The sequence below is a fragment of the Fundulus heteroclitus genome, unplaced genomic scaffold (assembly GCF_011125445.2).
Source record: "Fundulus heteroclitus isolate FHET01 unplaced genomic scaffold, MU-UCD_Fhet_4.1 scaffold_42, whole genome shotgun sequence".
Taxonomy (NCBI): Eukaryota; Metazoa; Chordata; class Actinopteri; order Cyprinodontiformes; family Fundulidae; genus Fundulus; species Fundulus heteroclitus.
In genome coordinates, this window is record NW_023396835.1 from 724327 (window position 1) to 747861 (window position 23535).

The following is a 23535-nucleotide window of genomic DNA, read 5'->3' on the forward strand; positions in this document are numbered from 1 at the left end:
CATCTGCACCAGTAAGAATTTGTCTCCTTCCTTTTACAACACATTCTCATCCTTCCAGTTTAAGTTAGTAATCCACTTACCTTTCCTTTTAAAGAGGCGCTTTTTTCTTAGGCAGAACGCCACATTGTCACCCTCATAACAATGTAATCAGATTGTCTTCTTCTTTAGATCTAAGATTCCTAGGATTTCTCCCACTTACCTTTGCTGTCTCTCCTTAACAAATCTGTTTTTTGCTGTCAGTACAGATCTGGATTCAGCGTATTGTTCTCAGTCCTCCCATCTGTTTTGACAACTCTTCTTAGAACCGCCCTCCTGGCACCTGCCTGTCCATCCTTCAGAGATTCACCATAGTCACCTTGCCTGCACCAGCCAGAAAACCTTCTCCACCACATTCTACAACACATTCTGAACCCATTTCAGTTTCAGATATTAACCCACTTACTTCTCCCTTTAAAGACCAGCAGGTCTCCTGAGGAAGACTACAGACTGTTCACCTCCTACAGTGGTAATCCAGCTCTTCTTCTTTGAGAATAATGTTCCTGGAGTTCTGACATTTGCCTTTGCTGTTCTTCTCCTTAACAGAAATCTGTTTTCTTTGTCAATCCAGCATACTGTTTCTCATTCCTGGATTCTGTTTATTGAACTCTCCTTAAAAATCTCCACTCAGATTTTCTGGCTGACCTCCTGGAACAATGGCTCTTCTTTAAATCATCGTTCCCTCACCTCCTGGTGAACCCTCCAACATTTCACAGAGCCACAACTCACACTTTGACAAGAAAGACAAAAGACACTTGTCATCTCCACCAATCTCCTGCCTAACTCAACCAGTGTGGATAAAGTCATCTTGTCTGCACCAGTAAGAAACCATCTCCACACATTCTCAACCTTCAAACATTTCACTTTCAGATAGTAACCCATTACCTTTCCCCTTAGTGCCGTCCTGGGCTCTTGATCCATAGCAAGAAGAATCATCAAACTTTGCAGATTCACCAATAAACCTTTTAAATTTTCCTTTGATTTCCATGATTATTACCTGGGTGAAACTTTCATTCTATAAGGAACATGACATTAACTGGTCAAGAAGATGGCTGGGTCGATGGATGATTACCCATCTTTCTGAAATAATAAAATAAAGTTAGTCAAGAAAGTCAAATAGCAGAAGAACCTGCAGAAAAATGTACAAATTTGAATTATATATGTTTTTTAAAGTTACAAAATAGACTATTCTTGGATGTCATCTACATACATTTTCTGTTATTTGCTGTGATGCTCAGACCAGGTGAGGGGAGGAGGATGTTGTCCATTAATCAAGCTGATTGCCCGTTTGGGAAAAAGTGCTCAGAAACCTGCTGGACCTGGAACAAAGATGCTCTGATGATCCTGAGTGAAATCTGTTCATGTGTGGTGTGCTAGCTGTCTGACCGGAAACCACACACTGTACCACCAAACCTGTTATATCTACGATTTTGTAGCGTGATGTGTGGTGTCTCTCAGGCTTTGGAGATCGCCGACAATTTTAAAATCTTGCCACGTGAACCAGCCTTTATACCTCAGACTTCCAGTACCAGACACACTCCTGTAATCTGCAGAAATACTCAGATGACTTTACAGTCATTGGACGCATCAGAGATGGACAGGAAGCTGAGTCCAGGGAGCTGATGGACCGCTTTGTGGCATGGTGTGGAAACAATCATCTCATTCTAAATGTGTCTAAAACAAAGGAGATGATTGTAGATTTCAGGAGAAACTGGAGTAGTAACAATACTATTAGCATCTTGGGACCAGAAGTGGAGGCAGAGGAGAATAAATGCCTTGGTGTTCACCTGGACAACAGACTGGACTGGAGACCCAACTGTGAAGCTGTCAGCAAGAAGGGACAGAGTAGACTGGACTTCCTGAGGAAGCTAAGCTCCTTCAGGGTTTGCAGCAAGATGCTTCTAGAAGTCTGTTGTGTAGAGCGTGATCTCCTCTGCCATCATCTGTTTGGGTATCAGCATCAGAGAAACTGACTTAAAGAAGCTCAACAATCTGATAAAGAAGGCCGGTTCTGTTCTGGAGATCCTTCTAGAACATCTACAGAGGACTTTGTAACAAGGGATCCTTCATAAAATGAAGAACATTATGAGCAACCATGAGCATCTTCTTCATCAGACTGTCGTACAGCAACAGAGAGTCTTCAGTCAGAAGTTTCTGGTACAGGAGATCCTTCCTGCCTGTAGCCATCAGCGTCGACAACAGCTCATTGAAGAAACTCCAGTAACATGAGTTATACCAACATTTAATTTACCTCTGGGGTTAAGAATGTGTTTTTAAATTAGAATTGAACTGGGAGGGATGGAGATGAGCAGATCTCCTAAACTGCTTTATTTGACAAGCAAAAAACCCTCAATGTCTCGTCAAGTACAGCCTCTGTTCTGCTGTTTTCTGTTATTAATCTTGTGGGTCTCTGACTGTGGAACAGTGTAACAGTAACATTCCTGACAGCGCCACATCCAGCTGCCTCTGAATGATTTTCTGCGTCTCCTCCGTTATTAAAAAGCTGCCGTTGGCATAAAAATGGAGAGCAGCACAAAGAAATTGTTCAGAACTGAGAGTGTTCCCTCATTGTGTTAGAAAAGCGATGTGCGAGCTGAGAATAATGAAATAAATCATGTGACAACCCCAAAGCGCTTTCCACTGGTCAGTCATTCACCCATTCATGCACACATTCACACCCTGATGGTGGTGAGCTACATTGTAGCCACAGCTGCCCTGGAGCAGACTGACAGAAGAGAGGCTGCCACATGCTGGGGCTAAATCTCACTGCAGAAAATGGAAATAATTTAAATAAATTAGGGGGAACATTGAGCAGCACTCTGGCTCCTATTGAAGCTGAGTTTGTTCTGAACTTAGCAGAAGAAGAAAATATGAGCTTTTATCTGGCTCTGAAATGGCAGGTGCAGAAATAAACAAGTAGTGGTTGTTAAATAGTTAAATAGTTGTTGTTCAGAGGGACAGAGGACAATAAGCGCGCTTTTATCAGGAGGTTTTCTTCCTCCTTCAGGCAGAGAGCTGCTGTGATTGGTGGAGGAGAAACAGGTTTTTATCCTGATGCTGCAGTAAGAGCAGAGCTGAGCTGCTCCTCTAAAACCTTTCTGCCATTATTCATGAAATCAGAGCAAATTAAGAACAGATAACACAACAAAATAGCTGCAGAACCACTCTTTATTCATCCAGGATGTTTCCTTCAATCATTTCCAGGTGAGAATTAGTGAAGTGAAATAAAAACTGGATGAAAAGGAATCAATTGGCCTAAGAGGATGAAAGAAACCATAAATATTACTAAACTATAATAACAGTAAATATAAATACAAACACTGTATCAGCTGAAGGCCTTAGTCCTTTGTGAAATAAATTACAATGACGATTACAAACCAGGGAAAAGGGAGAGTTTGGTTCTTTAGATGAGACAGTGGTTGAAGAAAGCTTCTGAGTTCTAGAGCAACTTTCATCAGACACAACGAGCAAACTCTGTTCCTGCAGGGATTACTCAGGCTGCTACCAATAAAAACAACCACATAAAGCATGTTTCTTTTTCATTTATAGCAGCTAAAAAACTCGGTTTAGAGGCAAAGGACTGCAGCATATTCAGTATCGTTATTAGATGGAAGTAAATTAAATTTCTTCTGCTGTTGTATCAAACTTCAACTATTTCTGGGCGGGGCTAAGTCCCCATATTTCAGGATCCTAACAACCCTCTGGTGCAGCATTGATCACTACTGAAACACACACGTGTCTCTGAGACTACTTTCTTTTTCTAGGTTTTGTTTTCCTTTATACTTGAGCAACATTTGCTGCAATTATACCTTAAATCTTAGCTGATGGGGTTATAAAGGGAAACAATATCAACTGTTTGTCTGATCTTAAATTTTAGCAGCTTTTAAACAGAACTAAAAACAGCTGAACCCAAGGCTTCACAGAGAAAATAAACTCAAAGGAATGAAAATTACATTTATTTTCATTAAAAACAGAATCTATTCATCTACTCAGAATCCTTGTAGTGAAACATGAATGGTTCCTGCCAACAAACAGTAACAGCATCTCAGACATGACCAGCTTCAACAATCAGGGTTCAGTTCAGCGCCATCTGGTGGTGGTTTGTTAAATAAAAGGTAACTTGATAACTGCTACAATTATGATGTCATCTTGGTAATATTTCTCTCAATAAGCAGCAGTGTAACTTCAAGTGCCTCTGTTGTGCTTTGCTATGATGCTCTGCTTAGCAGCCAAGGTTAGGGCAGTTAGAAGGCCAAGTTTTTTCAGCTCACTGCTGTGAAAATGCTCATGTTAGGCCTCTTTCTAAAAGCTGACATCTCACTAAATTCAGACGCTTCATGGATTTAAAAGTTGCTTTTTATGGGAGTCAGAATAGAAAATTAAGCTTTTAGAAGCTTTTGCTGTTAATTTAGACTTATGTTACAGTTACTGTACTGTCCACAGAGGTGGCAGTAACTAGTTACATTTAATAATAATAATAATAATGATAAAAATAATAAATTTTATTTGTAATGCACATTTTATTTAAGAAAAATCTCAATCATCATAGAAGGGTAAAAGCAAAATTTAAAACTAAACATCGCTGTTTAGTTTTAAATTCTTGTTTCTTATGCACACATACATTTTTAACACAAAGATCAAACAATTGTACTTTTTTACTTTTACATGGAACGACTTGGAAATGATTAAAATATATTCCCATTATGCTAAGAAATGTGCAGCAAAATACAATATTAACACACACACACACACACACACACACACATATAGATATATCTATATCTATATCTATATATATATATATATATATATATATATATATATATATATATATATATATCTATATCTATATATCTATATCTATATCTATATATATATATATATATATATATATATATATATATATATATATATATATATACACACACACTTTTACAAAAGAGTAGAGAGAGATGAGAGTTGAAAATAATTCAAATTCAGATAATTTAAATCAAATTATCATGATTCTGAGATATGTGTGATTTATTTACATTTTCAAAAGAAAAAGAAAAAAACGTTACATTTTTTTCTATTTTGTTGCTGATCAGCTGGTTTAGAAAACAATGTTGAGAAATGAACAAACCCAACAGAACCAGAACATCAATTCTGAAGGAAAACAAGTGCTGACAATCTTTGACTATTGATTTCTGTGCAGTTTAGACATAAAACAACGATCAAAATAATCTGCTGGAGATTTAAAAACCAGAATCAAACTCACTGAACCTTCAGTGGATTCTGTCTATTTGGGTTTACAGAACTCAGCAGAACCTCCAACGCTCCAATAGTAAACCCTAACCCCAGCATGTAGCGGCTGAGTGAAGGTGGTCTGGACTCTGTGGAGGAGAGTCATGGTTTCAGAGACGCTGTAGAAGGACAGAATACCTGCTCTGTGATCCAGGTACACTCCTACTCTGGAGGAACCAGGACCTGAGATGGAGGTCCAGATGTTGTTGTGACCAAATTTATAACCTCCTTGGTGACAATATAATGCCCAAGATTTGTCATTAGCTCCAAATCTACATTCATTCCCTCCTCCTGCTCTGCTGATATTCTTGTATGCGACTGCTACATAAACTTCCTCTCTCCACTCCACCTCCCAGTAACAACGTCCAGTCAGACTCTCTCTACTCAGAACCTGAGACCAATCAGTGAATCTGTCTGGATGACTAGAATAAGACTGAGGTTGATTCATCAATGTCACCTTCCTGTTCCCCTCTGATAGTAACAGATAACTGTATGCTGTGTTTGGATCCAGTGTGATTTCACATGAATATCTCAAGAATCCAGCTCTGCTCTTTGGTTCTGGTTCTGACAGTGAAACATCCACCTCAGTGAGTCTCAGTGAGATGTTTGTCCATGCGTCTCTCAGGATGTCCTGTAGTTGATCTCTGAGCTCTGACACAGCTGCTGTCACATCCTCAAAGTAGCTCAGAGGACGGATCTTGATGCTGGATGAGTGTGTAGACTCACTGAGTGCTGACAGTGAGGGGTAGTTGTGGAGAAACTGGTTGTGATCCTCTGTGTCTGAGAGCTGCTTCAGCTCAGCGTCTTTCCTCTTCAGCTCAGTGATCTCCTGCTCCAGCTTCTCCTGAAGCTCTTTGACTCGACTCCCTTCAGTTTCCTGCTGGGATCTGATCTGCTGCTTCACATCAGAGCTTCTTTTCTGGATGAGACGGATCAGCTGAGTGAAGATCTTCTCACTGTCCTCCACTGTTTTATCAGCAGAGTGCTTGATGGCCTCCAGCTCCTGTTGAAGCAGCTTCACATCTTTCTCTCTGTCCTGGATTCTCTGCTGGATGTTTTCTCGTCTCACCTCCAGCTCTCTCTGCCTCTCAGTCCTTTCTGCTGCAGCTGACACTGTGTCGTGGCCTTTATGTTCATCCACAGAGCAGAGATAACAGATACACTTCTGATCAGTACGACAGAACATCTTCATCACCTCATCATGACGAGAGCAGATGTTCTCCTGGAGGTTCTTGGAGGGCTCCACCAGCTTGTGTTTCTTTAGTGGAGCCACATCATAATGAGGCTGAAGGTGTTTCTCACAGAAAGAGGCCAGACAGACTAAACAGGACTTGATGGCTTTCAGTTTTCTTCCAGAGCAGAAATCACAGGCCACATCTTCAGGTCCAGCATAGCAGAGATCAGCAGGAGCAGCTTGGAGTCCAGTCTTCTTCAGCTGCTCCACTAAAGCTGCTAACATGGTGTTTTTCTTCAGAACGGGCCTCGGTGTGAAGGTCTCCCTGCACTGAGGGCAGCTGTGGATTCCTTTCTGATCCTCTTCATCCCAGAAGTTTTTAATACACTTCATACAGTAGCTGTGTCCACAGGGAATAGCCACCGGATCCTTCAGTAGATCCAGACAGATCGAACAGGACAAGGTTTCTCGGTCCAGCTGGTTCTGCTCCATTTCTCCTCTCGGTCACAGTGACTGTGTGAGTTTCATTTCCTGAAAACAGCAACAGCTCTGAGCTCTGATCTACGAATCACGTGTCAGAGCAGAGAGGCTGCAGCCAATCAGCTTTCAGCTCCAGCAGATGTTGCTCCACCAGCTTCAAGGTGTGTCTGAGAGCAGGAAGAACAGGGAGGGTTATCAGGTTTTACAGCCTGCAGGATAAGGAGCAGGGCCTCATTTATACAACATTGTAGGGAATCTATACTAAAAGTGTACGTACACCAAGAAATAAGCTATTTTTGTCACTTATTTTTCTTTATTTTTGTAAGCATTTTATTTTGAAAACTTAGCATCGTCTTCCGGCACAAACATCCGGTCATGAGAGGTTTTGGTTGAACTTTGCAGTAAATCTCAGCTGAAATATTGTGGGAAGTTTCTGCTTTCCTTATGAGCTCTGCAGGAAATCTTTCTTTCTTTGCTCCCATCAAAACTAATCAGTTTTAATCCGTTTAAAGCTCAACAGACGCTGATTTAGATGCTGCAATGGCGACATCTGGTGGACGCTTTGCATAATTACACCTAAAAAGAATTCAGCCGTTTAGAAAAAAAAAGTTTATTTAAACAACGAAACCAAAAAATATATTACACAATGAAATAAATATATTTTATAACACGAAACAGATGTTTGCTGGTTTTCTGCTCAGTCTTCAGGACAGAACAACACTCCCGTCCCGTCTGGAAGAACAGAACCTGCTGAGGGCTCTGGGGCCCGTCCCGTCGGCGGTTCTAAGCCAAGGGCCCGGCGGCGGGCTCGGGGATGTTGGTGGCGTGCATGTCCCGCGTCATGTTGGACTTCTCTTTGAGTTTGGCCTGCAGCAGCGTGTGCTGGACCACGCCTATCCTCACGTCCATCTGGACCATCTCCTGCTTCAGCTTGGTGAGGCTCTGTTTGATTTTCACCAGCGGGGCTGGAGAGGAGAGATGGGAACACAGACAGAGGAGGGATGTCAGACACGCTGGGGGCAAAAACAAGGACTCCTCTAGAAGTCTGCTTCACCTCCATCACACATGCCGCAGTGACATTTTCTGGCCTAGATGATTTTTCCATGTCTGGCTTCTAAATTCAACGAGTCTTCTGGACGTTTCTTAAACAGATCCCCAGGGTCCGTCTCCCAGGGATCTCTGTTTCTGGTCCTCATGGACCGATGTCCAGCAACGCTTACATCTGTCTCTTCCTCATCACACATGAAACAAATAATCGGGCCCCTAGCAGGACTCTGCAGTATGTGCCTGCATGCTGAGGAGGTGATTCAGCCACTTGGTTCAGGTGTAGGTAGCACTGTTGCCTTGCAGCACGGAAATAAGTGAATAAATACAAATAATAACAACAATGAATGAAAACCATCAACATCAAAGATTAAAAGTACAAAATCACACAGTTTGCACACAATAACTCTATACAAAAGCTACATTTACACTCTGCAGATGCTTTATACAAAAAGTTAATAAAATAACTATAAACCAAAGCTATAAAACTACATTTATCTAAAAAGATTTAAAACTGTGGATAAAAAGGAGTCATTTTACAGACGTCTAGTGGTGCTTTTTACCACAGCCACTAGAGATGGAAACTATGCCTCAACTCAAGCTCAGCTCTCCTGGTACAGCTGTACTTCCCTAGATCTGCAAAGCAAAGTTTCTATGATTCTGTTAATACCATTTATAGCAACATTCAACAATTTCCCCCTGGGATTATTAAAGTATTTCTGATTCTGAAATGAGAATCACTTTATGTTTCAATCTATTTTAGCTTTTCCATTTTAAGACTTAACAGTAGTAACTGATTTTAATATGATTATATTAAAGGGTTTTCTTCTGTTTTGTGGTGCCCACAGGGGGCCAAAGGGCCCTTGTTGTTTATTGCTGAATGGACCAATCAGGTCTAAAGGATGGATGGACGGATTTAGGTGTGTTAGACCAGAGAGACATCTTTAAGGTGCAGTCCTCGAGAGCTGGAGGTAGAGGCCCCTTTTAGAGCCATGAATCCCATCTCCAGCAGAAAGTGGTTTGTGCAAATGGTCTTTGCAAAAAGAAAAAAGAAAAAATAACTCTACATGTTTGAAAATGTAACCATCAAAGCTTAATAAAAAATAAATAAATGTTGATGCTGAGCAGGCAGCAAGATCCAGACAACTGTTGTCATATTTTTCTCTCAGAATCAGTCATCAAGATACAGAAATGTTGGAAATCACGATTTGACTGTAAAGAGTTTAATAAATAAATAGGAAATAAACTCACAGATGAGCTAAAAGTGAAGGTTTGAGTTACAGCTAAAAAACTGTTTGGAGGAGAAAAGAGGAAACAGCATTTATATAATTGAAAAAGGTGTCATTGTAAAATAATAGAAGAATTATAATAGAATAAACAACAAATAAATCAGGATTGGCAAGTTTAATGTTTGTTACATGGAACAGGAGCAACAGTTTGACCTGCAGTAGATATGAAAGAGAAAGGAGGAGGAGAGTGGACTTTGATGGAGGTTTCAGGGACAGACTGGGAGGCAGATGGTCCAATAAACACTAAGAAAGCATTTTACTTGTTATTTTAAGCGAAACGGATGAAATAAATAAAGTAAAAAAAAATAATAATCAAGTGCTGTTGCGCCACTAGTGTACAGCAGGTGGCGGTATGCAGCTTCACGTTCTTGCAATCCGTCAGTAAATACAAGAAGAAGAAGACAGTGTAGCTTCGCCACCGCGTCACACTAAACGCAGTTTATCACCAGGATCGTATCTACGCTATTTAGACTTTAAACGCAAATCTTTATTATATAAACACATCTAAACTTGGACTTAAATACCATGCTAGCAGCTAGCATTAGCCACATCTGCGGCTAGCGGCGGTTAGCTTTCTGTTGCCGTGGCAACGGGCAGCGCGAGCACCGAGGAGGCCGCGGAGCGACTCCCTGAGCGCCATTCAGCTGTTTTTATTGTCAGCGTTAGTATTTAGGTGATTAACGGATGGCCGAGGAGGGGAGACGCGGAGAGGAGGAGGACCGGGGGCCCGGGGCGGCTCACCGGGGCTTTGTGCTGATGGAGGAGCTTGTGGAGAAGCTGAAGCTGCTGAACTACGAGGAGGAAGTTCTGGTGAAACACAACATGAAGAGCCTGAGCAGGTGAGCCCCGGCGGGCCCCGAGAGGCCCTGCAAGGCCCTGGAGCTCCATGGAGAGCCGCTTTCTTTCTCCTCCGGGGGGGAAATGTGCAGCTTGGGGTGTAGAAGGGGGACAACATGGCGCCCTCGGTGTGTTCAAAGTGTGGAGCAAATCTTTCAGGTTTTCCCAGCAGGAGGTCTGGAGACACGGAGGCGTGAAGCAGGTTCCTCCTCAGGTCTGTCATTAAGATGGTTAGAAAGCTTTGGAGCCTGAGCCGATCCGCTAGGATCCAGTACCAGAACCGCCCAGATCCACTCCTCTCCTCAGACTCCTTGCAGCTTTGCAGCAGTCAGCAAAGCAGCAATCTGACTGAAGCTTGTTTCCTTTGCTGTAGAAGAAGTTGAACTGTTTGAGAAATGCTCAATAAATCAAGTTTGACTGACTGAGATCTAGTTTAAGGTGTGAATGAGGCCAGAAAAAGACCTTCCATTTATTCTGCTGCCCTCTGCTCATCTCACATTCTGACCTTAAACATGTGGAAAATGATCTGGATTCACTTTGATGGTGAATCTTTCTGCTTCTAATTTAAAATAATCTGTGTAGAACCCTGACAACGTGCCTCCTTTACACAGTGACCATGTAAACCAGGCAGAACTGAGAACCACGTGTTAAAATCTGCCCATAAACTGAAGCACTGCAGGGGAACGAGTTCCACCGACGGAGAACCAGAACACATGAAACATGTGAGGAACACGTTCTGATGCTGGCCTGAATTTCAGAACGTCTGCTAAAGAGAGAGCAGACGGTTGTGGACGCGTTGCCAGCGGCTCCATCCAGGAGCGTCAGAACGGTGCAAACAGGAAGGTTTAATGTGAGCTGAAGGAGACGTTTGTTTCCTCAGACGTTTAACGCTGCCTTTCTGCAGCTTTTGGTGAAGAAGGCCAACTGGATGTGGTTGGTGTGGATCAGGCCAGACATGAAGGGCTCAGAGCGTCAGTGTGGACCGGCTCCTTCTGCTCCTTTCCACACATCTGCTGCACGCCGCTCTCTTTGTTACACTTCTTCACAACAAGGAGAGCAAAGAGACTTTTTAGGTCTGTGTAGAGCCGTCAGAGCAGCTCACACTGACCTCAACTACAGAGTTCCTGCCAATCCTTAAAAAGGCTTAAAAGGCATTGAATTCTTCAGTATAAAACTAAGGCCTTTATTGGTATTAAAATGTCTTAAATAGGGCTGAACAATTAATCGCATTTTCAATATAATCGTGATTTAAAAAAACGCAATTTCCAAATCGCAGAGGTCTGCATTTTTTGGCTATGTAACAATTAGGGAATTAGAAACGTCCATTAGGTGTTGGTAAAATGTTTAAAGTGGGTTTGCCTCCACATGGAAGGGAAGACAGTTGCAGCAGTGAGATAATCTAATTTTATTACTTGTTTTAGAGTTTATATAATCATACAAAGCATTAAGTACAGGTCAATGAGTTTAATACATAGACTTGCTTGTTGGTTGGACTTTGCACTTTATCTTCTACAAGGATTGATGTCTAATTAAATTAAAAGCTGTTCTCTTGAATAATATTCTGATCAATAGAAACATTAAAAGTTCATATTTAAAATAGTCCTTGTTTACAAACATCTTTATTTAGAGGCCATTTTTGTTGCTTGTGGTTAATGCGGGGGAAAAGTCAAAATTGTAATTTTGATTGAAATATATTGTAGGCAGAACGCAATCATTACTGCTCCGAGTTTAGATGCTGTGGGTCTTTCTAGCAACTAATCCACATGGCGAGGAAACAAATTGATTTGTTGTTTGTATATATTTTGAAACACTTGATAAATTAAACTGGGAAAAAAAATTGTATTAAATCACAATATTAAGAAAAAAAAAATCGCAATTAGATTATTTTACAAAATCGTTCAGCCCTAGTCTTAAATCAGTCATTCATAGGTCTTAAATTTGTTACCACGTCATAAATAGGATTTTAGTTTTGTAATCCATATCAAGCATTAAAATAACTACAACAGTTATTTATTTATTTTACCTACTGAACGGCTCGCTGTACCCTTTATTGGTTCTGTCCCAATAGAGAAACCAATAAAAACCATGTTGTGGACTTTGGGGAGATGCGCCACTTTTTATCTGGACAACATGGGGAAGTGTAAATTCGTCCAGCCAAGAGTTTTCTGCATGGCTAAAACCAGGACCAGGGAATGTGTATGAGGCAACGGCGTATTTTGTGCAAGGAGTCATTGAAGCTCGGCATGATGGGAATGAAGGCGGTGGAGTCACACATGTGAAGGTGAAACACAAAGCGTCCAAATCAAGTTACCCAGAAATAGCAGGTATGTCTCAGTTGTGTTCCTCCTCGTCTCTGCGATGCCTCCACAGCCGTCTCCGTCATCAACGACAGTGATGTTGGTCATCGCTGTGGCACAGCAACAAACCTCTGGACAATGTTTGGCGGTACCAAAGCAGAGGTGTTGTGGACTTTGAACACGGTGACGGCACAACTTATCACCAAATCCAACACGCTAAGAAGGCGATATAAAGACAAAATGGCAAAGTTGGAGGTGGAGGAGGAACTGAAGAAAGCCTGCAGTACCACGCCATGCTAACACACTGCAAAAAGGGAACTCAAGTAAGGAATATTTTCTTGACATTTTTGTATTTGTCCTTGATTTGAGCAAGTAAACAAGATTATTTGCCAATGGAATAAGATTTTTGCACTTAAAATAAGAACAATTCATCTCCATCATCTTATTTCAAGTGCAGGACGTCTAAGTATTTTATTTTAGGGGTAAAAATACTCATCCCATTGGCAAATAGTCTTATTTAGCTGCTCAAATCGAGGAAAAATACACTAATTTCAAGAAAATTTTACTTGCAAAAGGAGCTAGCACTGATTATGTTGTGGTTTTTAAAACTGATTTATTGTTCATTTTACTAGGGAACAAAACAAAGTTCATGAATTCAGTTCAATAGTTGTTAAAAAATATATATCTGTCATTTATGTGCTTTTAGCTTTCTTCCTGTATGGAAAGTTTTTCAAAATTAGAAACATTCTACTGACCAGAAAGTAACGCTTTATGTTAAAATAAACATTTGGGTAAAGCAGTTTGTTGGTCTTAACTTTTTATTTCCAGTGGCGTTAAAAAGTGTAAAGTAGGAACCCTGAACTAAGTCAGGGATGGTTTCCAGCAGGTCTGCTAGAACGGTTGTGGGTTGAAATCCCAGCCCAGCTGGAAGGAAACGTGTTGAGCAGCTTGATGAAGCCTTCTGCTCTTCCTGCGCAGACATTACTTTGTCTCCAGTCCCTACCTGGCGTCCAACCCCGGCGAGCAGTTCTACATGTTCACCATCATGGCTGCCTGGCTCATCAACGTGGCGGGGCGGCCGTTCACAGAGCCCCAGGAGTACGACGAGCCCAACGCCACCGTGTCCAACATCCTGGCAGAACTCAGGGCCTTGGTGAGTCCATCATGCTGGAGCCGGAACGGCGCTGAGTTGCTGCAGCAGCGGCCATTTAAAGCCATCGCTGTGGTTTCTGTCTCTGCTTCTTAGCTGAAACGCTCCAGCTGGGGGTTTCTCACCTTTTTCAGCAAACGTCTGCTTTTTATCTGCTGCAGTAAATCTGCTGAATAAGTTTGCAGTGACGGTGAATGAGCTGCTGAATGGATGAAAGTGTTGAAAGAGAAGCAGCAGAGATGTAGGGATGGTCTCTCCCGTCTCTGTCAGGGTGTCCAGGTGGACTTTCCTCCCTCCAGACTGAAGTCGGGCTCAGGTGAGCACGTCTGCCTGGTGCTGGACCACCTGGCTGAGGAGGCGCTGAAGAGGAGAGGCTTCACCTTCACCAGGTTCTCCCACATTTCTTCCTCCCTGCGTGTTAGCGGCCGCTAGCAGAGCAGCTTGTTGATGCGGCCCGTTTCCTCCCTCAGACCCAAGTACCCTGCAGAAAAGCCGGAGGAAGACGGCGTGATGGACGACGACGCAGAGCTGACGCTCAGCAGAGTGGAGGAGGAGATGATTGTAGGGGCCTCGCTGGAGAACTTCACGCTTCTGATCAATCGAGGCCAAGCAGCCGCTGATGCAGCTGCTGCTAGAAGGTTCTCAGGGGTTCTGCTGGTTCTGATGCTTGTTGGCTTTTCATGTGACCCCAGGAGGAAGCTGACCATGAGGAGGAGGAGGAGGACATGATGGACCTGGAGGCTCTGAAGCTACCGAGCTCTCACGCGGTGAGATTTGGTCCCGGCTGCTGGCAGAGATCGCAGCTTTGCTTTCAGTCAGGAAGTGAAACAGATTCTGTGTTCTGGCAGCAATCAGAACCGAGCTCCAAGCCGGACCGGATCCTGGAGTCCACTGTGGACGCTGCAGAGTGGAGGCTGGAGGTGGAGAGGGTCCTGCCGCAGCTCAGAGTCACCATCAGGACCGACAACAAGGCCAGAGCTCACCTTCAGCGCCTGAAGCTTAGCGGCTGGCTTCTGTGGCCAGCTTGGTTCTGACCGTGTTCTGCTCCTCCAGGACTGGAGGATCCATCTGGACCAGATGCACCAACACAGAGACGGGATCACGTCATCGCTCAGAGACACCAGGGTGAGTTCACCTGAACACGGTGGCCACCACAGCAGGAGCCAGCCATGGCTCGGTTCTGCTCAGTCCAACCGGGTCACTGCTTCAGCTGCAGAGACTCCGCTTTGCCTCTCTGTTGGTTCTGGTCCGGACCGTCGGTCTGTTGGTCCCTGCTGGTTTTCACTGAGTAACTGGGAGCCAGAAATCTGCCGGGAACAACGAGCCTCCTTAGACTTCAGGGATGAAGCGGCGCTGTTGACCCGCAGCAGAACCTTTTCACAGAACCCGTCTTAAACTGGACCTTTGTCTGCTCTCCGTTCACAGCGTCCCTCTGAGACCAGATCAAGCTCTCTGATGTCAGCAGCTAAAGGAGGAAAGGACCTCATGAGTCCTAAAGCCTTCATCCTTCTGCAGCAAATGCGTCTGAGAAAAGCTGCTTTCCACACTTTAGCCTCCCACAACCTGGAGGCACTTTTCTTCATTATTGCTGCAAAGAACTCGTTTCCTGAATGCTGATTAGAACAAAATGCAAAACTGAAGAAAAGCTTTGGAGAGGAACTTTGATGTTTTCTCACATTTTCTCACATTTTCTTCACTTCTAACTCTTGACGCACATTGACCAATAAAATGTTGTTGCTAACGTCTTCGCTGACCAATAGGAATGCGTCTTAGCTGACCAATAGGAATGCGTCTTTGTTGACCAATAGGAATGCGTCTTCGCTGACCAATAGGAATGCGTCTTTGTTGACCAATAGGAATGCGTTTTTGTTGACCAATAGGAATGCGTCTTTGTTGACCAATAGGAATGTGTTTTTGTTGACCAATAGGAATGCGTCTTCGTTGACCAATAGGAATGCGTCTTTGTTGACCAATAGGAATGTGTCTTTGTTGACCAATAACAATGCTTCTTTATTGACCAATAGGAATGCCTCTTTGTTGACAATAGGAATGCGTCTTCGCTGACCAATAGGAATGCGTCTTTGTTGACCAATAGGAATGCGTCTTCGCTGACCAATAGGAATGCGTCTTTGTTGACCAATAGGAATGCATCTTTGTTAACAAATAGGAATGCGTCTTCGCTGACCAATAGGAATGCGTCTTTGTTGACCAATAGGAATGTGTCTTTGTTGACCAATAGGAATGCGTATTTGTTGACCAATAGGAATGCGTCTTTGTTGACCAATAGGAATGCATCTTCGTTGACCAATAGGAATGCGTCTTTGTTGACCAATAGGAATGCATCTTCGTTGACCAATAGGAATGTGTCTTTGTTGACCAATAGGAATGCGTCTTCGCTGACCAATAGGAATGCGTCTTCGTTGACCAATAGGAATGCATCTTCGTTGACCAATAGGAATGCGTCTTCGTTGACCAATAGGAATGCATCTTCGTTGACCAATAGGAATGTGTCTTTGTTGACCAATAGGAATGCGTATTTGTTGACCAATAGGAATGCGTCTTCGCTGACCAATAGGAATGCATCTTCGCTGACAAATAGGAATGCGTCTTTGCTCTTCACATCAGAGGAAATTCGCCCCAAAGGTGAAGAGACTGTGATCTGAAAAACATACTTAGAAAAAATTTAATTAGAAAGTATAAAATTTGAAATGAAATAGAAAATAGAAAAAATTAAATATTTTTATCTGTTGATCAAAAGTTAAAATATAAAATCTGTGAAAAAAAATTAAATAAATTTTGAGTATGAAAAAGTTTTATTTTTTATATAAAATCTTAGAAAACATGAAAGTCGCCCCAGAAGTGAAGAAAATGTGATCTGAAAAACATAGTTAGAAAAAATAAAATTAGAAAGTATGAAATCTGAAATGAAATTGAAAAAAAATTAAGAAAAGAGAATTTTTTTGTTGATCAAAAAGGAAAATATAAAATCTGTAAAAAAAAAAAAAAAGATAAAAAGAAGAAATTAAATTTATTAAGTATGGGGGGAAAAGAAGAATATTTGTTATATAAAGTCAGAGAAAGGATGAAATTTACCCTGAAAACCTTTTTTTATTAAGACGTTTTTCAAAGTTTAAAATCTGGGTTTTATTCTTTTTTTCTAATTTCCATTTCCAAACCGTGTTGTTTGTAACAATAAAGGAATCAAATAGTCTCCACAGCAGAAGCTCTTCAGCTGCAGTCTCAGCAGAGATCTCCTCCACAGACCGCCTGTTTTAACCTCAAACATCTTCTGCTGCTTCCAGGGTTCCTAGCCTCAAACTTGTGTCACGTCTCCCTCCGCAGCAACAAGTCCTGGAAAACCTGAACACCAAGGCGGCTGATTGTGGTTCAGAAATGTTCTGATTGAACCTACTTTCATCTCCACATGTATCATCTGGACATGAAAGCTTGGGCCTTGTAGTCGTTTCTCCAGCTGCTGGAGGACTCAGCGCTTCTCTCTCTCTGGACGTCCTTTGTTCTGTCCACCATGTTCATGTCCTCTCTGTGTCCGCAGAGCTACCTGGACAAGCTTCAGGAAGACATGGGGAAGACTCTGGAGAAGGTGGGCAGCAGAGAGAAGTACATCAACAAGCAGCTGGAGCAACTGATCCAGGAGTACCGCAGCGCTCAGGCCAAACTCAGCCAGGTGAACCAAGCTCACGCCTCCAACAGCCAAAACATGTGCAGCTTTAAAAGCTTTCTCCTGGAATAACTGCATCAACGTGTCCTCCATCAGGCCAAGGAGCGCTACAAGCAGGCGAGCGCAGGAGTGACGGAGAGAAGCAGAGTCCTGGCTGAGGTCAGCCAACACATCATCATCATCATCATCATCATCATCTTCATCTTCTCTGCTGCAGCTCCAGCAAACATTGACACCAATTCTTCTATTTGTTTCAGATCAGCGAGGAGCTGGAGAAGGTGAAGCAGGAGATGGAGGACAAGGGCAGCAGCATGTGTGATGGAGGTGAAGCAGACTTCTAGAGGAGTCCTTGTTTTTGCCCCCAGCGTGTCTGACATCCCTCCTCTGTCTGTGTTCCCATCTCTCCTCTCCAGCCCCGCTGGTGAAAATCAAACAGAGCCTCACCAAGCTGAAGCAGGAGATGGTCCAGATGGACGTGAGGATAGGCGTGGTCCAGCACACGCTGCTGCAGGCCAAACTCAAAGAGAAGTCCAACATGACGCGGGACATGCACGCCACCAACATCCCCGAGCCCGCCGCCGGGCCCTTGGCTTAGAACCGCCGACGGGACGGGCCCCAGAGCCCTCAGCAGGTTCTGTTCTTCCAGACGGGACGGGAGTGTTGTTCTGTCCTGAAGACTGAGCAGAAAACCAGCAAACATCTGTTTTGTGAAAAACTAAAAACTATTTATTTCATTCTGTAATATATTTTGTGTTTTTGTTGTTTAAATAAACAGATTTTTTTCTAAACGGCTGAATTCTTTTTAGATGTAATTATGCAAAGCGTCCACCAGATGTCGCCGTTGCAGCATCTAAATCAGCGTCTGTTGAGCTTTAAACGGATTAAAACTGATTAGTTTTGATGGGAGCAAAGAAAGAAAGATTTCCTGCAGAGCTCGCCAGGAAAGCAGAAACTTCCCACAATATTTCAGCTGAGATTTACTGGAAAGTTCAACCAAAACCTCTCATGACCGGATGTTTGTGCCGGAAGTCGATGCTGAAACCATCAAAATAAAATGCTTACAAAAATAAAGAAAAGTAAGTGACAAAAAATAGTTTATTTCTTAGTGTACGTACACTTTTAGTATAGATTCCCTACAATGTTGTATAAATGAGGCCCTGCTCCTTATTCTGCAGGCTGTAAAACCTGATAACCCTCCCTGTTCTTCCTGCTCTCAGACACACCTTGAAGCTGGTGGAGCAACATCTGCTGGAGCTGAAAGCTGATTGGCTGCAGCCTCTCTGCTCTGACACGTGATTCGTAGATCAGAGCTCAGAGCTGTTGCTGTTTTCAGGAAATGAAACTCACACAGTCACTGTGACCGAGAGGAGAAATGGAGCAGAACCAGCTGGACCGAGAAACCTTGTCCTGTTCGATCTGTCTGGATCTACTGAAGGATCCGGTGGCTATTCCCTGTGGACACAGCTACTGTATGAAGTGTATTAAAAACTTCTGGGATGAAGAGGATCACAAAGGAATCCACAGCTGCCCTCAGTGCAGGGAGACCTTTACACCGAGGCCCGTTCTGAAGAAAAACACCATGTTAGCAGCTTTAGTGGAGCAGCTGAAGAAGACTGGACTCCAAGCTGCTCCTGCTGATCTCTGCTATGCTGGACCTGAAGATGTGGCCTGTGATTTCTGCTCTGGAAGAAAACTGAAAGCCATCAAGTCCTGTTTAGTCTGTCTGGCCTCTTTCTGTGAGAAACACCTTCAGCCTCATTATGATTCAGCTGCATTTAAGAAACACAAGCTGGTGGAGCCCTCCAAGAACCTCCAGGAGAACATCTGCTCTCGTCATGATGAGGTGATGAAGATGTTCTGTCGTACTGATCAGAAGTGTATCTGTTATCTCTGCTCTGTGGATGAACATAAAGGCCACGACACAGTGTCAGCTGCAGCAGAAAGGACTGAGAGGCAGAGAGAGCTGGAGGTGAGACGAGAAAACATCCAGCAGAGAATCCAGGACAGAGAGAAAGATGTGAAGCTGCTTCAACAGGAGCTGGAGGCCATCAAGCACTCTGCTGATAAAACAGTGGAGGACAGTGAGAAGATCTTCACTCAGCTGATCCGTCTCATCCAGAAAAGAAGCTCTGATGTGAAGCAGCAGATCAGATCCCAGCAGGAAACTGAAGGGAGTCGAGTCAAAGAGCTTCAGGAGAAGCTGGAGCAGGAGATCACTGAGCTGAAGAGGAAAGACGCTGAGCTGAAGCAGCTCTCAGACACAGAGGATCACAACCAGTTTCTCCACAACTACCCCTCACTGTCAGCACTCAGTGAGTCTACACACTCATCCAGCATCAAGATCCGTCCTCTGAGCTACTTTGAGGATGTGACAGCAGCTGTGTCAGAGCTCAGAGATCAACTACAGGACATCCTGAGAGACGCATGGACAAACATCTCACTGAGACTCACTGAGGTGGATGTTTCACTGTCAGAACCAGAACCAAAGAGCAGAGCTGGATTCTTGAGATATTCGTGTGAAATCACACTGGATCCAAACACAGCATACAGTCGTCTGTTACTATCAGAGGGGAACAGGAAGGTGACAGTGATAAATAAACCTCAGTCTTATTCTAGTCATCCAGACAGATTCACTGGTTGGTATCAGGTTCTGAGTAGAGAGAGTCTGACTGGACGTTGTTACTGGGAGGTGGAGAGGAGAGAGAGTGTTTATGTAGCAGTCGCATACAAGAATATCAGCAGAGCAGGAGGAGGGAATGAATGTGGATTTGGATGGAATGACAAATCTTGGGCATTATATTGTTACCAAGGAGGTTATAAATTTGGTCACAACAACATCTGGACCTCCATCTCAGGTCCTGGTTCCTCCAGAGTAGGAGTGTACCTGGATCACAGAGCAGGTATTCTGTCCTTCTACAGCGTCTCTGAAACCATGACTCTCCTCCACAGAGTCCAGACCACCTTCACTCAGCCGCTACACGCTGGAGTTTGTGTTGGAGATTCTGCTGAGTTCTGTAAACCCAAATAGACAGAATCCACTGAAGGTTCAGTGAGTTTGATTCTGGTTTTTAAATCTCCAGCAGATTATTTTCTTGATGGTTGTTGTTTTATGTCTAAACTGCACAGAAATCAACATCAGAGATTGTCAGCACTTGTTTTTTCTTCAGAATTGATGTTCTGGTTCTGTTGGGTTTGTTCATTTCTCATCATTGTTTTCTAAACCAGCTGATCAGCACCGGAATAAAAAAAAATTCAAATTGCTTCATTTTTCTGTTGAAAATGTAAAAAAAATCAAACATATCTCAGATTCATGAGAATTCGTTTGAATTATTTCAAAAACTCTTTCAACATATAATTATAAAAAAGAATTATTGTTTTATTTTTGTTTTAAAATGTAAATAAATGACATTTCTTAGAATCATGATAATTTGAATAATTTTCAACTCTCTCTATGTAAAAATAAAACTATATATATATATATATATATATATATATATATATATATATATATATATATATATATATATATAAACTGTTTAATTTTGTGTTAAAAATGTAAATAAATGACATTTCTCAGAGTCATGAGAATTCATTTGAATTATTTACAACTCTTTCTATATAAATTTAACAATATATTTGTGTTAAAATGTTTGTGTGCATATAGAAAAATATGAATGCTGAAAAACAGTATTTGCGGACAACAAAACTACTCCTAAAAGTACATTCTGTTCAAAAAGTTACTAAAGTAAATGTAACTGAGTAAATGTAACTAGTTACTGCCACCTCTGTGGACAGTACAGTAACTGTAACATAAGTCTAAATTAACAGCTAAAGCTTCTAAAAGCTTAATTTTCTATTCTGACTCCCATCAAAAGCAACTTTTAAAATCCATGAAGCGTGTGAATTTAGTGAGATGTCAGCTTTTAGAAAGAGGCCTAACATGAGCATTTTCACAGCAGTGAGCTGAAAAAACTTGGCCTTCTAACTGCCCTAACCTTGGCTGCTAAGCAGAGCATCATAGCAAAGCACAACAGAGGCACTTGAAGTTACACTGCTGCTTATTGAGAGAAATATTACCAAGATGACATCATAATTGTAGCAGTTATCAAGTTACCTTTTATTTAAATAAACATACCTTCCACAGTACTGCTGCGGCGTGACTGCATGACCGTCCCAACCCTGCAAAGTCTTATTTCCATTTCTGTATAAGCAGTTTTATTGTTTAAAAAATGCTCAATAAATAAACTTTGACTGATTAAAATATAGTTTAATGTCTAAATGCGCCCAGAAAAAGACCATCATGTATCAATGCATCCATCTTCACTGCAAAAAGGAACTAAATGAAGTAAAATCTTTATGAAATGAGTGTGTTTGTCCTTCATGGGTGGGCCTGGGTGGGTCTAGGCTCTCCCACTTGTTTGTTGGACATGTGTTGTTAATTGGCGTTATATAAATAAAACTGAATGTATAGCGTGTTAGAAGAAGAAGAAGAGAGAAGAGGACAAGGAGAAGTTTCCTTCCAGCTGATTCAGACATGAGGTTCTTTGGTTGAGCTCCAAAATGTGCTGAAATGGTTGAGTCAGCTCTCCTCTTCCCTGCTGGCTTCTACTGGGGGTTTTGAATGGAGCGCTGACAGAAGGGGAGGAGGAGGTGGATCTCAGAGGAGATGCCACTTTCACATCATGCTAGCTCTCCATCATTACCAACTATAGCTTTAAGGCTATTTAGATGGAGCCAATGACTGCTGAGATATTCACCAGCTACTATAAAACTCAGGAGCTGAGTCCAGAGAGCACAATCTGTAGCGCTAGCTGACAGTGGACAGCCCATCTCTGCATGAAAACCTCACAAAGACGTTTAAATGTGGCTTTAAAATAATTGGACCAGGACCAGGGGGCAACTCCAGAGTGGAAGAATGTCCAGCCCCTCTCGAGGAGACTGGTTCCAGAGCCAGAGCGGTGCGTCTAGGTCAGTCCGACTATCTCTAGGCTCCTTCCCCACCAGAGAGGTGACATTCCACGTCCCAAGAGCCAGCTTCTGCAGCCAAGGATCGGAACGCCAAGGTCCCCGCCCTCCACTGCTACCCGTTGCACAATGCATCCGACCCCTTGGGCAATGGCAGTGGGACCTGGAGGGGCGTGGTTGGGAGGAATGGCCCACCTGATCTGAACTCGAGTGATGTTCTGTTGTTGGACTTCTGTGCTCGTCATGGATTGTCCATCACTAACACCATGTTCAAGCATAAGGGTGTCCATATGTGCTCTTGGCACTTTAAGAACTTGTGCTCCACTCTGGCTGAAAGGCATCGGCTCCTTCAGGCTTCCTGAAGTGCTGGCAGCCTGTTACCACCTACTGTAATTGTTGAAAGGGGAACTGATTTTGATCTGGCTAATTACAATGATGACATCAGAGATGCTCTTGCCAGTCTAGACTGCCAGCCTGGTCTGATTTCACATGAAGCAAAAGTCAAAGGGACAACGTAGAAGAAAAATATGTTTCTTGTGGAGGATCAATGTGAGGAAGGCATTGTCTTTGGAGAAATCAAAGCTATTCTACTTAAAGCAAACTCTGTTTACTTCTTAACACAATGCTACAGCTCTGTAACACTCGGTGATCAAGGCTTTTACTGCCTTACCAAAAACCACCAAAAAGCTGTGCTGTGTTAGTCAGGAAGAACTCTTGGATTACTATCCATTACCCATGTATAAACTGTGTGGTTTGTCAGTGCTTGCTCTTGTTATGCAATAACTCCATGATAAATAATTGATCTTGGATTGAATAGGGGGTTTTCAGCTGACGTCACGCTCACGTGACTACTCAGCGCGTCCGCCATATTGGGTGGCAGTCGTTTCGCACCGTTGACCTGCATTGTATGACGCCTTAGGCAGTATTGGAAGTGAACAATGGGGAAAACGTGTTTAATGGTTGGTTGCACGGCCCGTGGAGGTGGAGATCAACGCTTTCTATCGCCTACCAGCCGTAATAGTGAATCAGTGTGAAAAAAAAAACAGCTGTCTGAACAACGCCGTCACCTATGGCTGACACGGATATCCAGGGCCGATTTGGACGGTGTTAAGCTGGAATACGCCAGAGTCTGCGGTGCTCACTTTGTCACAGGTAATTAACTGTTAAGTATTTAAAACATATAAGAAGAATATATTAATAATAGGGCTTGGGCGTTATGACTTATTACTTTCCGCGGCTGTCGTGTTGACTGCCTCCGCCGCCTCTACTGCCTATTACTACCGCATACTGTACTCCCTCTC

At 42.7% G+C, this 23535-nt stretch overlaps 3 protein-coding genes across 7 annotated transcripts in view; 2 read left to right on the forward strand and 1 right to left on the reverse strand.

The window, feature by feature from the left end:
• The window catches only part of LOC118560309 (tripartite motif-containing protein 16-like), a 24899-nt gene extending 15873 nt beyond the window's left edge, over window positions 1-9026 (reverse strand). The window contains exons 1-2 of one of the 2 annotated variants that reach the window (XM_036131228.1): window positions 8997-9026; window positions 4967-6976 (exon numbers count right to left, since the gene is read on the reverse strand). In XM_036131228.1, the coding sequence (XP_035987121.1) occupies window positions 5315-6976; window positions 8997-9020 (1686 nt within the window). In that variant the 5' untranslated portion in view covers window positions 9021-9026 and the 3' untranslated portion in view covers window positions 4967-5314. Of the gene's footprint in view, window positions 1-4966; window positions 7291-8996 lie in introns of those variants that run through there. The other variant, XM_036131227.1, reaches the window with a different exon arrangement.
• Window positions 9027-9752: 726 nt separating this feature from the next.
• LOC118560312 (intraflagellar transport protein 57 homolog) lies at window positions 9753-17923 on the forward strand. Of its 3 annotated transcripts, XM_036131233.1 has the most exons (12): window positions 10022-10145; window positions 12212-12763; window positions 13419-13593; window positions 13861-13979; window positions 14061-14151; window positions 14283-14357; window positions 14439-14561; window positions 14644-14715; window positions 17144-17275; window positions 17366-17428; window positions 17527-17593; window positions 17683-17923. In XM_036131233.1, the coding sequence occupies exons 3-12, from the start codon at window positions 13474-13476 to the stop codon at window positions 17862-17864; spliced, it is 1044 nt and encodes a 347-aa protein (XP_035987126.1). In that variant the 5' UTR covers window positions 10022-10145; window positions 12212-12763; window positions 13419-13473; the 3' UTR covers window positions 17865-17923. The 3 variants fall into 3 exon arrangements, with proteins under 3 accessions (XP_035987127.1, XP_035987125.1, XP_035987126.1); XM_036131232.1 differs by lacking the exon at window positions 12212-12763 and having other exon boundaries at window positions 9754-10145; XM_036131234.1 differs by lacking the exons at window positions 12212-12763; window positions 13861-13979; window positions 14061-14151 and having other exon boundaries at window positions 9753-10145.
• A 98-nt stretch (window positions 17924-18021) lies between these two features.
• On the forward strand, window positions 18022-20686 carry LOC118560311 (tripartite motif-containing protein 16-like). Of its 2 annotated transcripts, XM_036131231.1 has the most exons (3): window positions 18022-18345; window positions 18487-19101; window positions 19183-20686. In XM_036131231.1, the coding sequence occupies exons 2-3, from the start codon at window positions 18642-18644 to the stop codon at window positions 20295-20297; spliced, it is 1575 nt and encodes a 524-aa protein (XP_035987124.1). In that variant the 5' UTR covers window positions 18022-18345; window positions 18487-18641; the 3' UTR covers window positions 20298-20686. The 2 variants fall into 2 exon arrangements, with proteins under 2 accessions (XP_035987124.1, XP_035987123.1); XM_036131230.1 differs by having other exon boundaries at window positions 18487-20686.
• The last annotated feature ends 2849 nt before the right edge of the window (window positions 20687-23535 follow it).